Source organism: Perissodus microlepis, chromosome 15 (assembly GCF_051167445.1).
Source record: "Perissodus microlepis isolate ML-2025 ecotype Zambia chromosome 15, ASM5116744v1, whole genome shotgun sequence".
NCBI lineage: Eukaryota > Metazoa > Chordata > Actinopteri > Cichliformes > Cichlidae > Perissodus > Perissodus microlepis.
This window is the reverse complement of record NC_140475.1, coordinates 14,122,677-14,138,341: the sequence shown is the minus strand read 5'-3', so window position 1 is coordinate 14,138,341 and position 15,665 is coordinate 14,122,677. Positions and strand designations below refer to the sequence as shown.

General features: G+C 39.1%; 1 protein-coding gene across 1 annotated transcript in view; it reads left to right on the top strand.

Moving 5' to 3' along the window:
- The window catches only part of enpp1 (ectonucleotide pyrophosphatase/phosphodiesterase 1), a 36,869-nt gene that overhangs the window by 5,263 nt on the left and 15,941 nt on the right, over window positions 1–15,665 (top strand). Inside the window, exons 3-14 of the mRNA XM_084954367.1 lie at window positions 5,228–5,288; window positions 7,020–7,117; window positions 7,198–7,277; window positions 9,969–10,088; window positions 10,979–11,088; window positions 11,195–11,260; window positions 11,356–11,428; window positions 12,818–12,926; window positions 14,288–14,419; window positions 14,535–14,566; window positions 14,701–14,828; window positions 15,537–15,606. Coding sequence (XP_084810493.1) covers window positions 5,228–5,288; window positions 7,020–7,117; window positions 7,198–7,277; window positions 9,969–10,088; window positions 10,979–11,088; window positions 11,195–11,260; window positions 11,356–11,428; window positions 12,818–12,926; window positions 14,288–14,419; window positions 14,535–14,566; window positions 14,701–14,828; window positions 15,537–15,606 — 1,079 coding nt within the window. The remainder of the gene's footprint in view (window positions 1–5,227; window positions 5,289–7,019; window positions 7,118–7,197; window positions 7,278–9,968; window positions 10,089–10,978; window positions 11,089–11,194; window positions 11,261–11,355; window positions 11,429–12,817; window positions 12,927–14,287; window positions 14,420–14,534; window positions 14,567–14,700; window positions 14,829–15,536; window positions 15,607–15,665) is intronic.

Sequence of the window (15,665 nt, the reverse complement as noted above, 5' to 3'; positions counted from 1 at the left end):
AGCATTAAATTAATGTACATTTCACCTCCTCATTTTCATAATTCTTGCTCAATGGCTGTTGGAAAAGTCTCCAATCCCCCTCCCCCATCCCTCTTCCCCCTTCATGATTTGTGCTTCATTTATAGCATATTTTTCATTCAGCTTGGATTACATTTAAATTTTAAAGAAACTGTTTTGCCTCTGGTATAATGTTGGCCTGGTCACCTTGGATTGCGCCAAGTGAGCCTGGGACTGGCTATATTCCATAGTACTAATAGAATTTATTTATTTAACACCCCTGTTTCTCATCAAACCACTTTATGCATGTTCTTGTGGTTTAATAAACAAGTTAAGTGTATCTTCTTCCTCAAAACAGCAAAAACAGTTTTAAGAAAAGCTACATTTCTTCACTGCCACGTTTGATTTCTTGCAGTCCCTCTTCCTTTGGTTGGTGCATATGCAGACATATTGCTGCTGCAGCTGTCAATAAGTGGTACAAGATGAAAATATTAGCGGGACTTCGTGTCACTGCAACACACATGTGCATCCTTCTGCGCAGGAAACAAAACAACAATCTGCATAAGTCTGTTACTGCAGGATATCTTTGAATTTTACTTTAGTAGATATATAGTCTGTGAAGTGCTGGTGTTGGAAATGTGAAGAATGTCAATACAGACCTCAGCGCCCTGTATTCACGAGGATTTCAGTTGCTTTTCCTAATGAATTCTCAGAGTTGACCTTCGATATGCAGCTGTCAAAGTGCTGACCCGCTTTTTCTTTCACTCACATGTAAATCTGAGTAGTACCACATTAATACATTTTCTGTCTGAGCTTTGTCTAAGTCATGGTTTTCACTCCTCATGGACAGTGAATAGAGTGCTTTGGCTACAAGAGCGTGAGACAGATTATCTCAGGTTACATTTCTGGCATTTATTCAGCGAGAACTCATTTGGTACGGTTGTCACTTGGTAAAATAACAATCAAGGCTCCACACTCTCGTGTATAGCACCTAACATCCCGCTGCAGATCCTCCAGAAACTTGAAACTTGAAGTATTTAGAGGAGCAGTAGAGAAGGATAAAGTTACCAACCAGGCAGCAAAAGAGAGACAGAGAGGTGAAAGTTAACCCCCAAGACGCCACATAGGTTGAGCGTATGTTTTTGTCAGGGTGGTGCAGGCTAGTTTTTTCTGTCCATGGTTGCAAAACAAGTCGTAAATACCCTGTTAAGTGACAGAGGAATGTTTTCTGCAGCTATAGATTTGCCCCAGTTAGACGTGGGCAGCAGTGTCAGTATGCTCTTTGTTGAAAACCACCATGCCAAAAACGCTCCTCCAATTTAGGGGGCAGTGGCGATGACTGTGGGCAGCAGTCCCCAGCCTGGGTGGGGTCCTCTCTCTTCTGTGGCATTTCCCTTTAACTTGCACTCTATTTTCTCCTCAGTTAACATAAAACCTTTGCATATGGGAAGAATGCTTCTTTTCACTCAAGAGTCCTTACATCTGTGCAGCTTTGTTGGGACTTTCACATCTTTCATACTGCTGCTTTCTTGGTGAGGCCTTTGGCAACAGATTAAAAGAAACAAAAATAAACCAGAACTCCACTTGTTCCTATAGGCTGACGCTGTGTTGTACAAAATGCTGAGAGCGGGTTTTTATGTCGATTACTCACCAGAGAAAGCCGTCTCCTGAGACAGAGCATCCCCATGTTAAGTCCAAACCACATAGCTGGCCCCGAAGCAGCGAGGAGGGGATTTTTCACCCATGTGCTAAGGCTCCCTCTGTCGTATGCCCTGTCAGTACAGCAGGAGACTTGATGGATGCATAAGGAAGGCAGATGTTTAAAAGGTTAAAGAGGTGACCCAAAATTTCCTGCTTGGTGATGCCTTGCCTGTGGGAAAGTCCTTGAGTAAGGAAAGTTTCTTATCAACCTGTGCAGACCGTTACAACATTTGAGGGCGTATTTTCAGTTCGCATTTGATTGCAACAACTAAAATAAACGTTATGATTGTTTTACTGTCTATTGTCTTTCCCAAACTAAGTGCTGCTTTTGTTTTCTAAAAGCTCCAGGAAGCAACACTTTTATTGTTTTTTTTTTTTAATCATACATCTCTACATAACACAGGAAGGAAGTGCTGCTCTTGCAGCTCTCTCTTAGATAATCATATATTACTGATGCATGTATTGTATTAGCCTCTCTCACAGCAGAAAGAGCAAGTGACGGCTTTTTCCTTTTTGTTTTTTTGTTGTTTTGGGAGGTTTTTTTAGGATCAAATTTTCTGTAGAGCCTCATCACACTCATTCGCTCTCTCTTCTCTCAACCAACCTTCATCTTCACGGAGCTGCTAAGACACCGTGCCTGGGATTACCGTAATAACCCTAATTTTTTTATTTTATTTAACCAGGAATGTCCCGTTGAGATCAAAAACCTCTTTTTCAAGGGAGTCCTGGCCAAGAGGCAGCACATTTCCAAACAAATACATACGAACAAACAAAGTTAAAAAAATTACACAAAACAATTACACATTATTGAGGCAGTCTGTAGGCCTTTGAGTTTAGTTTTAAAAACATTTAAAGACAACAGTTCAGTCAGTTTCCAGTCTTTCTGTAACAGGTTCCACGAAAAAGGCGCAGAGTGGACAAAGGCTTTCTTACCCAACTCTGTGCGGACAAGGGGAACAGACAGCAGCAGCTGATCATTTGAACGCAAGGAGTAAGAACCACTATTTGTCCTTGTGACCAAAGTACAAATATAAGGAGGCAGCAATCCAAGCATAGCTTTGTAAATAAAAGTGTACCAATGCCCCTGTCTTCTAATGGCCAAAGAAGGCCATTTTACTCTTAAGTACAAGTCACAGTGATGGGTCAGATATCTACAGTTGGTAATAAACCTCAAGGAAGCATGATACATCGTGTCCAACATTAGAAGACATGAAGAAGAAGCGTTCATATACAGAATGTCACCATAATCTAACACAGATAAAAAGGTTGCAGTGACAAGACGTTTTTTTACTGCAAAAGAAAAGCACTGTTTATTACGGAAGAAAAAACGAAGTTTAAGTCTCAGTTTCTTTACAAGTCTCTCTATATGTGGTTTAAAGGTGAAGGAGTCATCAATCCAGACACCAAGGTATTTATATTCATGAACTATCTCTATGACATTTCCTTCAAGGGTGGACACCACTGGAATAGGCTCCGGGACCTTCTTTGACTTAGAAAACAACATTAGCTTAGTCTTGTCAGCATTGAGAACTAATTTTAGCTGGATAAGTGAATGCTGGAAAGCAACAAAGGCTTTCTGTAGGGTTTCAATGGCCTGAGCAAGAGATGATCCATAACAGTAAATAACTGTGTCGTCAGCATAAAAATGCAAATTTGTGTCTGAGACATTTTGACCCAAGTCATTGATATATAAAAGGAACAGAAGGGGACCCAAAACTGAGCCCTGTGGCACCCCCTGTTGGACAGCAACAAATTTAGAACAAAGACCTTCAAGTTTAATGCACTGGGTTCTATTATTCAGATAATTTGAGAACCACGCTATTGCATGTTCTGACAATCCAAGGCTGAGCAGTCTGTTTTTTAGGACAGCATGATCAACAGTTTTGAGAGGTCAATAAAGAGTGACGCACAGTACAATTTCTTATCAAGTGCCACAATAATATCATTTATCACTTTCATAGTGGCAGTGTTAGTACTGTGTTTTTTCCTGAAGCCTGACTGAAATTTGGAGACAATATCATTAGAGTACAAAAACTCTTTCAGCTGGTCACAAACTAGAGATTCCAGGATTTTGGATAAAACACACAAATTTGATATTGGCCTATAATTAGTCAACACCGATGGATCACCTCCGTTCAATAAAGGCAAAACAAAAGCTGATTTCCAAACCGATGGAATTTCTTTGGTTTTAATTGAAAAATTAAATAGAATTGAGAAAAGCGCAGAGTCGCTGCTTTCGTTGCAATTATTTCAATCAAGCAAATGGTTCAGGAGTTACGGGAGTTGCAGATATTGAAAAGAGCGTTGCAAAACACCTGTCTGATGCCAGCGACAGGTTAGGCTTGAGAGAGTTAAAATAACAGCAACAAATGGAACATGTAAAAATATGTAAAACCCAAATCCACCCATCAAAAGAATAACCTAATAGTTGTGTGTCTTTGATACAGACCCTCTCATTAGTAAATGCATCAAGTAGGCACAATAAGAGCTCTAATGAAAATGAGGCTCATTTCTTCTGGGGTGTCATAATAACCATGAATTGAGGATAACAAGACGGGATAAACGCCGTCACCAGTCTGTCATAAGGCTAACACAGAGAGGAAAACAGTCTTACATTCCCATCCTACAGCCCATTTAAAATCAAACTAACATGCATGACTTCGATCAGTTGGTGGAAACCCATGCAGGCTCCTGCAGAACACTCAAACAGCCAACAGCAAGATTCAAACCAGGAGTCTTTTTCCTGACTGGTGTCATTATCCAACACGACAGACATGAAGTGAAACTGTGATATCATGAAAGCCCTGTTATATAAGAAAACAGCTGATGGCTAAAAAGTTTGCACTGAATACAGTATGTACTGTTGTGTTCACAGGTTATGTAGTTCCCTGATGTAACAAACCAATTAATGCATTCTTAAAACATCATTGTATATATTTCACTTATCAGATAAAGTGAAATAATGATGGTTTTTTGGGGGGAGGGGTTTCAGTGCATGTGTGGATACATCAGGTTACAACGTGTTATGTTTCACTTCTTTGTTTCCAAGATTGTTTCTATGGTGATTGCATCTTCTCCGAGGCAAAATGAAAGCGTAGCATGTGTTCTGTCTCAAAATGCTTCCAGTCTTCTTGTAAATGTGGATGAAAAAGTAATGTCACTTTGCACTTACACATCCTCTTCACTGGTAGTCAAATTATTCAACGGTGCCATTTAAAGGGTGAACTTGACAGATTGCTTTAGTTGCTGTCCACCAGATGGGATCATATTATATCCTCAAAGCTTGTCAGGTGATGTCCTTTTGTGGTTTAACATAGATTCCGTTATTTATATGAAAGGTTTTAAAATCTGTAAGAGTTTAAACTGAGGATCTAAGTGGTTGTCAAAACAGTTCTAGTAACTTACCTTGCAAGGTCACTGTGTCATGTTAATATATATTATTTATTGACATTTGCATTAACCCAAAAAGTGTGCTGAAATTAAATAGAAAACCTCAATTTTCCTTAGTAACACAGTTCTTTTCTCACAGGAGGGGAGGTCTGGCTGGAAGAGGCCTTTCAGGAAGTCAGTCAGCCACAGTGTCCTTCTGGGTAATATGATACTTTTGTTTGGCTTCAGCAATGTGAAAACAGATTTACTTTTCATAAAATTGAATACACAAATTCCACCTGGACTCCTTTGGATTACATGAGCTCTGGTCCTCCTCTGTCTGAATCCTAAGTTGTAACATATCACAGATCTGAAAGTGGAACTATTTAATCATATCACCCACACTTTCCCTGAGAAGGAACCATTGTTCACTGTTAGCAAACATTATCAACATACAAAGCAGGCTAGAGTTTCCTTTCTATCCCTCTCTGGTTGCTTACCCAGCTAACGTCCATATTTTTTATCTTGTAAATAGCTGAATCGCGGCTTGTTCTCTCCCAGTGGTGTTGCTTTATTGGGGAAAAAGTAACTGTCTCTATGGAAACTGGGGTAATGGCCGAGTAATCAGGCATGTGTTGATGAGTTGTATCTGTGTGTTTGCACAAGAGCGTGGTCACATGTTTGTGTTTCTGTCTTGGCGAGGGAGTAACCTCAGACAGACGCGTCAGACTGTGGAAAAAGGGTCCTGTGGCTCCAGATGAAGCTATTTTAGTTTGAAAAATACAATAAGACACACACATGTCTGTATTATTTATATGAGTGTTGTTTTTTATTGTTTCTATGGATGCACCACACTTTGACTTTCCTGACAGGTTGGCAAAATCTTTCTTATGATTATTTTGGTTACTAGCATATTGCTGCTCCTAGTTTGAATGGATGTGACGGGCTTGCTCTCGGAGCTATTGTGAAACTTTTAAAAGTGACATGCAAACCGGAAATGGAGAAAGTTTGCCTTCACCATAAAAGTTCTACCATAGTGCTGCAGTTTCAAAAAGCACATATTTTACTTTGAAGTTGACCCTTCCCTATTTCCACTTAGCATCACTTTTACAAATTTTACAACTACACAGCTAATACCAGTAATAGACGACCAGTACACAAACTGGCCAGTGTTATGTTTTTTAGGGGAGTTTTCTGGCTTTATTGTGAAGCACTCTGTGATTTTTATCTGTGAAACATGCTTTAGAAATCAGAGGCAGACAAATTTTAAACCATGTCCGCATGATGTCACATGAGAACCCTCAATAAACTGCTTTAATTGTATCTATTTTTATATGATTTTCTGAATTCTATTGATGATTTTATTCTACATTAACAATGAAAAATGAAAGACATTTTCATATTTGCAACTCTACAGAAAATCATAACCAACTCTTCCTTCTCCAGGTCTGTTTCACAACATTTAGCTTGTTTTGGTTTTCAGCCACGGACATTTCAGTTTTAGTTTAATGCCAGCGCTGCTACATAGTACAGCGCATTCAGCCACAGGTCTAATTCTTGCTCTCAGTGGCTTGACACCAAAGCAATGTTAAAGGGCAGACATTCTAAGAAAGGAACATGATGTTGAAAGACTTCTGAATTGAAAGGAAACCGATAGGAGGACAGAAGATGATTGAAGTGTCACAGATGGAAAAGTAAAGTCAGTTAAATTTTCATTTGTCTTAAATTTGGTTCAGTTTTTATGTTTCAGTGAGCTATGATATGAAAGTTAATTTAAAAAATGCTTCGAAATGACTGACTGAAGCCGTTTCAAGATGCTGTTGTGTGATTAGACTTGCTTATAGAAAAACTTGGCACTAGAAGGAGTGGAAAGATGACTCCAGATTATTAATGATAAACACAGGTCAGCGTCCCCTTAGAGAATGTATTTATCAGATGTTTTTCCTGTCCAGATTTTCAAAGCCTCCTCTCATCCTGGTGTCTTTGGACGGTTTCCGGGCAGCGTATCTGAAAGAACATGCGAGTCACATGCCTGTTATCAGCAAGTTACGTAAGTCAAAAACATCGCCTGTCTCACAGTTCTTTACGATTTACAGCTCAAGGTAACAATGTGACTTTGTTACATTGCAGGAAATAATGGAACTACAACGCCATACCTGAGGCCTGTTTATCCCACAAAGACCTTTCCCAACCACTACACCATTGTGACTGTGAGTGTTTTTTGTTCATTGAGAAATACAAACAGGTTTGCTGGGAAACAGTGTTTGGTCAGTGATGATGAATAACTCATGTTGTGCAAGGATGTATTTGTAATTTGTAACTGTTCCAATGAACTTTGGAGCAGTTTTGTGTGCAGTTTGAATGTGATCTGACCAACCCAATTACCTGGGGCACCTACTACAAAGCACGTTCAACATACCCACATGACATTACTGGTTATTCATTTCCCAGGATTTCTTAATCTGCCAATAATCTAGCAGTGATTAAGAAACCCAGTGTATGGTCATATAAGACATGGTTTTTGTAGCATATGACAAGTCTACTGGGAGCAGATGGCATATTTTACTAAGAGAAAACTACACAGCCAAAGCCAGCAGCATGTAAGTCAGCATGATAGGAAAAGCACCTAGTAGTTACAGTTAGGCTACGTTCACACTGCAGGCAAAAGCGCATCAAATCCGATTTTTTTGACCCTATGCGACCCATATCTGACCCATATCCGATCATGGAATGACAGTGGGAACAGCACAAATCCGATATTTTCAAATCCAATCTGGGTCACTTTCGTATGTGGTACTGAATCCGATAAATATCCGATGTTTTAGAAAGCGACTGCTGTGAACGGTCACGTCGCATTAAATCCGTCTTTTACGTCACTGACACAAGACAGACGCCAATTATCAGCGCCGGAGAAGCGCCCGAGAAGACATCGCGAACGCTTCCTGGCCATCCAGTGTAGATGTCAGCAGATTCTGACAGAAATCTGCAACTATCCTTTGAAGCTCCGCTCCTCTAAAACAGCAATAAGGATAATTATTAGGTTATTTACATTATTATGTAAATAACAAAATAACTTAAAGCAAAAATTGGGAAACATAAAGTCCGAAACAAGTCTTTATATTAAGGGCCATCAGTCAAACAATACTGTTTGGTCTAGATCTAAACAGAGCGCGTTGTGTGTGACGTCTTCTTTTGCGCATGCGGGCCGCTTTCAGCGTTCACACTAGAGCGCGTTTGCTGTCGCATTTTATTTGTAGTGTGAACAAGCAGACAAAAAAATCGGATTTGATCAAAAAACTGAACTGAGCATTACGACCTGCAGTGTGAACGTAGCCTTAGAGTCCTGAATAAAGGTGTGAATGTGCCTTTAGTATGCCTCGGTTTCAGTGGTCAGTGAACTGAAAGGGATTATTCTCTATATATGTAAAGTGGGCATGAAACACTTGATGTATAAAGGCTAATTTACACTACCCCTGCTCTCAAAAACTGAAAAGATGTAACACTGTATGTGTAGCTGGATTTAAGAAACCTGTGATGTTGGAAAATGTCCGGATGTGTTGGGAAAAGACAGACTAGTTTAATGCAATACGGCTGATTGATCTGAAGGCTCTCCTCCACACAGTGCTCATTCATAAAATGCTTTACAAACCCAAACATTACAGCTAACAGCTGGATTTTCCCATTTGAGTCCAGCTAGCCAAACAACAAAGAGGCAGTGAAAGTGAAAAGTATAAATTTAGTTTTAACATAAAACTCTTTGTTGCTGTCAGAGGCAGCACAAAAGTGATCACTTGAAACAGATTTTTAGTTTTAGTCACCTTGCTTTCCATTGAGTTATCGGTTCTGTCACTAGTTAGCTTACATAAACTAATGTAAGTCTATTGACTACAAGAAACCAACCAATCCGGTGACGTTACGCTCTGTACTGAAAGATTATCACACTAAACATGTCTTAAAAATAGGATTTCTTAAATCCTGCTTCACAGACAGTTTTACATCTGTGTCAGTTTTTGAGATGATGATGTAAATTGATAATGATGTAAATTAGCCTTTATACATGAAGTGTTTCATGTCCACTTTAAAGTTAGGAAAGAAAGCTATAAAAATAACTGGTTTAGTTAATAGACGCATTCCAGGATTATACTTGTTTGTGAACGCGGAAACCGTGACTAAGTAGCTATTGTTATTAAACTTTTTTCAGTTGTGCTTGAAGCCAAGTACTTAGGGCCTCACTCACTGAAGCCTGGACACCGGTCAGTGACAACCCCTCTCTGTTTAGTTTGGTTGCTAGCAGATGTGACTGAGAATAAAGTAGCAAAACATTTATTTGTTTTGTTTTTTGTTTTTTGTTTGTTTGTTGTTGTTGTTTTTGGGGGGGGGGGGTTGCCTGTCCCATTTGGATCTTTAGCCATCAGAATTATTGTCTGAAGGCCAAGAAAGATGCTTAGCAGATTTACTTTACCAAGTGCATCATCATGGCCTTGCCATATTGGTCCATTTAATTGACCTTTATTATTATTATGTATCTATTTTATTTTATTTTCAATTGTTACAGACGGAACAGATATTTAGAGTAAGAGAAGCTCAAACTCTAAATCTGTATGTAAAGAAGTGTAAACATCATGCTTTTTCTAAAAGGACACTTCCACAGGATGGTAGGAATGGTTGAGACCTAATGGCTTACATTCGTACGGAGAACAACTCCAGCAAGACGCTTATAACGTCGACTCCACCTTTATTGGTTGAAATCAGACACTGCAATTAAGATAAACTGCTGTGGTTACTTGTAATATTTGGGGTTGAAAGATGGTGAGAGGAGAGGTAATCACCTTTAAATCCCTGCAGCCACAGAATCAAAGCAGCTCATTGTGACGTGGTTTATCTTATCTCTGTTCCTGCAGGGTCTTTATCCCGAGTCTCATGGGATTGTGGACAACAAGATGTACGATGTGAAACGAAATGCTTTCTTCAGCTTGAAAACGGATGAGAAATTTTACCCCCAGTGGTATCAAGGAGAACCAGTAAGTGAATCTGTTGTGTAGAAAGGTGGTAAATTAGTACAGCAAAGCTCAGGCTCATAGAGGCCAAAAGTAAAACCTGCTAATAACAAATCCCTTTTAAGGAAATTTAGGTTCTGTTGAACATGGCCACAAAAATGTAGCTCTCGGGAATACTGTTTATTTCACACATCTGAGAATCCCAGTTAGACAGTGTTGTTCATAGTCCTGCAAAAGTCAGCGCACTAGTCATGTGTTAGAAATAGAAATACTGTGCTCATCACAATTTAATTTGCTTTCTATGAACGACACAAGTCAGTGAGCAAGTCTGACTGCCGAGAATCAGTTCTCCCTGTAAGGAGTTTCTTGATTATAATTATGGATTGAGCTCGTGCTAAGTGACAGCTTGTGAGGGCTGCGTGCGGTGCTTGTTTAGATGCTTTGTGGTTTTCATTTAAACGAGAGGCCTCTTAAATCTCATTTCTCAAGTGTGTGACAAAGTGCTCTTCTTGAAATTACACAATGCAGCTGCCATATGGCTTTTCAGGAGGGAAGGAGAGATGGATGACCCCTGTCAAGCAATTTAGTCTGTAGGAATGAATTCTTTCATAATGACTTTTGAACCAATACAGCTAAGTGCATCAGCCAAATGTTTAGGAGACAGCTGCATAACTAATACATCTACCTGCAGATCTAATGGGTATTCATTTAGAATAAAATCCTACTCTTAGGCTGCCTTCTGACTTTACAGGGCTGTGAGGGATTACGCTTTTAGCTCGATGTACTAAACACTGAACAATTTTCTACTGCAACTAACTCAGAATAAAGTCTAGATGGCACTCTGTTCTCCTCCTCCTTTCTTTTAATTTCTTTCATTTTTTCATTTCTCTATCTCACCTAACTTCTCTCGTCAGGTCTGGCTCACGGCCATGTATCAGAAGCTGAAATCAGCAACTTTCTTCTGGCCAGGCTCTGATGTAGCCATCAATGGCACCTTCCCAAGTTTTTACAAGATGTATGACAAGTAAGAGCAATGCCATGCAAGCTTCTGATTCAATGCCAATGAAGTGTAAAATGTAGCTCAATGCAGTGCTGTATTGATGCTTTCATAAATTACATTTGTCCCACAGTTCTGTTGCATTTGAGAAGAGAGTGTCAACACTGCTTGACTGGCTCAATTTACCTGAGGGAGAAAGGTTCATGTTCATCTTTATGATAACAAAGATGATGTCGTAAGTTCCCATTAGGAAACTCTCTGTATCACTCGTAACTGTTGGCTTTCTGTCTTTAGACCTGACTTCTACACTTTATACCTGGAAGAACCTGATTCAACAGGACATTACTATGGGCCAGAAAGTATGCAGGTGAGTTATTTGCCTGCATTAATAAGCCGGTTATTGATTACCTAAAAGAATTACTAAGTAAAAGAAGGGAACATCATTAGAGGAAAGCTCTGTGTGGAAAATTTGTGTGCTGACGGTGTTCGTCAGCTGACTGAGCATGCCTTACAATCACGGGTTCACTCAGTTGTATAATGTATGCCTGGGGTTTCAGTTAATATGCTCCTGCTAGTGTAAATTGGTCCTGGTGAGCGGCAAATTAAGCACAAAATGAAGAAGAAAAAAGTGTTTAACTGCTTTAACTAGGATAAACACATTTTAGGATTAGGATTCAACTTTATGGTCATTACACATGTGTAAATGCAGGGTAAGAAAATACAGTTTGCATCTAAGTGCAAGAGTAGTAAGTGCAATAAGAGCAATTATATACAGATAAGCAGAGAGCTACTACGGGCAAATGTATGGATATACTGATATATACAGATAAGGGTAGTATAAATGGTGGAATAGTTATGAACAGACTATGTACAGAGAGACCAAATATACAGATGAACTACAGACAAATGTACTGTTGTATACAGATATACAGATGATCCGTATAGCATACAGATGTTGTATATTGCTGTACAGACGGGCAGATATACAGATGAACAAATATACAGATTTTACCACATTGTATCCATGAAATCCGGCCAAGCTCAGGATTAGGGCACCAACTGAAAACTGTTCCTCAACCGAGGGAACTCGACGCTGATGTGAACAATGGATTGTTTGGTAGGACATCTGCACTAAAGGGAGTTTGTCCATAACAAACTGTTTGAGCAGAAGGGTGTTAGTGAGTGTGCTGATTGCATTTGGGTTTTTTGGAACTGTATGTCTTGTCTTGTTCAACAGTTTAAAGAGAAGCTAAGTTGCTAGCTGACCAACCACCTGATTCTGGCATCTGTCCTGAATAACTCCTTGATGCCTTTTAAGTGTGGTGTTTTTGGAACGTATTCCCTTGGGATAAAATCAGGATGCTGTGGAGCGATTATGACTCTCTCAGCTGAATTAAAACCTTTTTAGCACCTCTCTGGTGAGATGGAAGTGGTGGTTGGTGAAAGGGAGGTCTACTCAGCTCTGCTTACTGCTGCCTGCACAACGAAGGACCTGTAATGCTGTTTTTCCATTTTCATTTATTTATAGTTATTTTATTCCACTGAAAGTATTAAGTGAAACCTCTTCAAATAGTCAAGATCGTCTCTTATGGTAACAAATCTGTTAGTTAGTTCATTTTGCTGGGTAAATATATATCTAAAGCACATTGTTGATAGGGAGTTTGCATGGCAAAAGCACAGTGATTCTCAGTGTTGTTGTTCCAGTTGTGGTAACATTTTAACTCTGTTAGAACTTGAACTTCTGTTTTTCATTTAGATCGTTCCGGCCTTGCAAAGGGTGGACAGGATTCTGGGCATGCTGATGGATGGCCTAAAAGCAAAAAACCTGCACAATTGTGTCAACATAATAGTCGCATCTGACCACGGTGAGATAAATATCAACTCTCCACAGCTGGGATACAGTTTACATGGGATGACTGAGACAGAAAATTACCGGTTTACTGAAACTGAAATACACTTTAAAAGAAAAGAAGAATTATCTTATGAAAGCTAACAGATGGCTTAGTTTCTGATGGAAATACTGAAAACGACTGATTCACTGAAGTGTTAACTAAAATACAAATGGACATATTTTGAGCATTTTTGAGGAACTGAGCTGTATATTGCAAATGGAATTCAAAATAGCCAGGCTTTCTTTCCATTCGCTCACATAAAGGGGCATTCCACATGCTTCTTATTCCAATTAGTGATGTCCTCAGCTGATGATGATAACATGGAGACCGAAATATAGCAGAAATGCAACACTTCTGCAATTTGACAAGCAATTAGTCCTGCAAGAAATCATAAATCTTAGGATCTGAAACACAAAATAGTCAAATAAACATTTTGATTCCAGTTAATTATTTTATCACTGAGAGCATCCTCAGTGCTCCTGTTCATTTCTAAGATGACTGCTGCACATTAGAGCTCTGAAACCTTAAACTGGATACCTTAAAACATTAAATGTTACTGTTACACACCCTAATAAGGAGACTTGGAAATTGTTTTAATTTGTTGGCAGTTCAAAGTGAAATTATTTTGAGTCTTGATGTCAGTTTGTCAGTTAGTGTACCTGCTGTCGGTAAGAATGGAGACCACTGCCACTGAGGAACTGAATAAAGAAGTCATGTGCATGTTAACTAAGTAAAATGTTCTCAGTATTAGAGAAAGAGGTTTCTTTGGATGGCTGGAGACCAGATGTTTAGCCCTGTAATTACACACTCAAGATCAGTGTGTTGGAGTGGATGTGGCTCAGGGCGATGCCCAGATATCCTCATCTAAGACATTACTTCCAAGAGAAGAAGTACATTTTCTAAAATCCATGAACAGATTTTGTTCTTCATTAAAGGTTTAGCTTCATATCATTTACAAGAGAAGATGTTAATTTTAACTTTAGTATTTGGTAGTTCGTAGCTTGGCAAGGCAAGAAACAAGCAATTAGCTGGAGTGCTCATGTCACACCCAAAGACATTTCATTTTAAATGTCACGTCCTGCATGCACTGCAAACTTAAGCTCTGTGAATCCCTGGAAATGAATGGAAAAGTACGCCACAAATCCTCCCCTTTTATTGACGAAAGCTTTAAACTTTGTATTTCAGAGGAATTACAAACTTTTGTAGCTTTTATACAACATTAAACAGTTCTTAAACATTATAAGGTTTTGTTTAAGAACTTCTTCTGGTGCCTTTCTCTGTGTCATTTGTTGCCCTGCTGAAGACAACCTAGTGAAATGACTTCTTTTCAACAGGTATGGAGAGTGCTTCATGTGAAAGGGCATCATATGTGTCAGATTTCCAGAAAGACACCTCTGGTTTCACTGTAATCCAAGGCCCAGCTGCTCGCATCAGACCAAGTCGCCTCCCACAGGATTACTCTTCCTGTGAGTTCCTGTTTAAAAACACCAGAATTCCCTTGTTCCCAGATTTATATCATTACTGTGTGCCACTTTGTAGGAGATTAGCATGCCTGACTTGGTACTGTGTTTCTTTTTTCAGTTGACTATGAGGGCCTGGTGAAGAACTTGTCGGTATGCGAAATATTCCAGATCGGACTCTTGTATTCATAAGAAGAATGAAAGATTATCTGCTTGCTTGGAAAGTCAAACAGTCCCATTCTGTCTCTGTTGTGTGTTGATTCTCCTTGTCTGTGTCCATTTTGAAGTGCAGGACCGTTGACCAGCCAATGAGGCCGTACCTCAAAGAAAACCTTCCCAAAAGAATGCACTTCGCTAAAAACATCCGCATAGAGAGGGGTCACCTCTACATGAAGTCAGGCTGGCAAGCAGCACTGTAAGTAAACAATCAGTGATACTCTCTTAAATTTTTAATGTGTTAGTTCATCAGGTCGGGCTGCATGAAAACCTTTTATTAGTCCTATTAAAGGCTTAGTTTAGTGCTAAATTCTAACCTAATTAAGTTAACATTTTTGTTTACAGGCATGTAATTTGTGCATTTTGGTTTAACAACTTCATTTTCAAGCTTAACAAACTGTATGTAAAATTAAATCATAGAAATCTCATGGCCGTGTAAACCTCCTGTCGTAAAGTAACACGTCATGCTGACCTGCATCTAGATCATTCTTCTGTCGATGAGTCTGAGAATACAAGCATATATGTTAAGCTGTAACTACAACGTTCATGTCTCTACTAAACATCTCTGAACTACCTTTGTGTATATTCGCCTACATGCAGCCTCAATATGTAGGTGTGATGTTTTGACTCGTATTATTATTATATTATTTTATAAAACAGAATGTTTTTTATTGTTTCCCTTTTTAGCTTAGCAGAGCTGTTTTTTAAGAAACAAGCTGACATATATTATATATCTTTATTTTTATTTTTTGCTGATGCTTCCTTGAATGTAATTTGTGCAATCATCCAAAAATGCTGGCAGACACAATATACAGTCACACCTAAAAGGGAAGTATGTTTAGTGACTTCCAGAGTTTATTTTGTTCTGTGTTTTTTCCCTCAGATAAATTTTATTTTCTCTCCTTAGTAAACGCAATGATATCAAGTATTGCACTGGCGGATTCCACGGCTCTGATAACCTCTTCACCAACATGCAGGTCAGAGGAATTTAATTTAAAGATGTGTGTGTGTGTGTGTGTGTGTGTGTGTGTGTGTG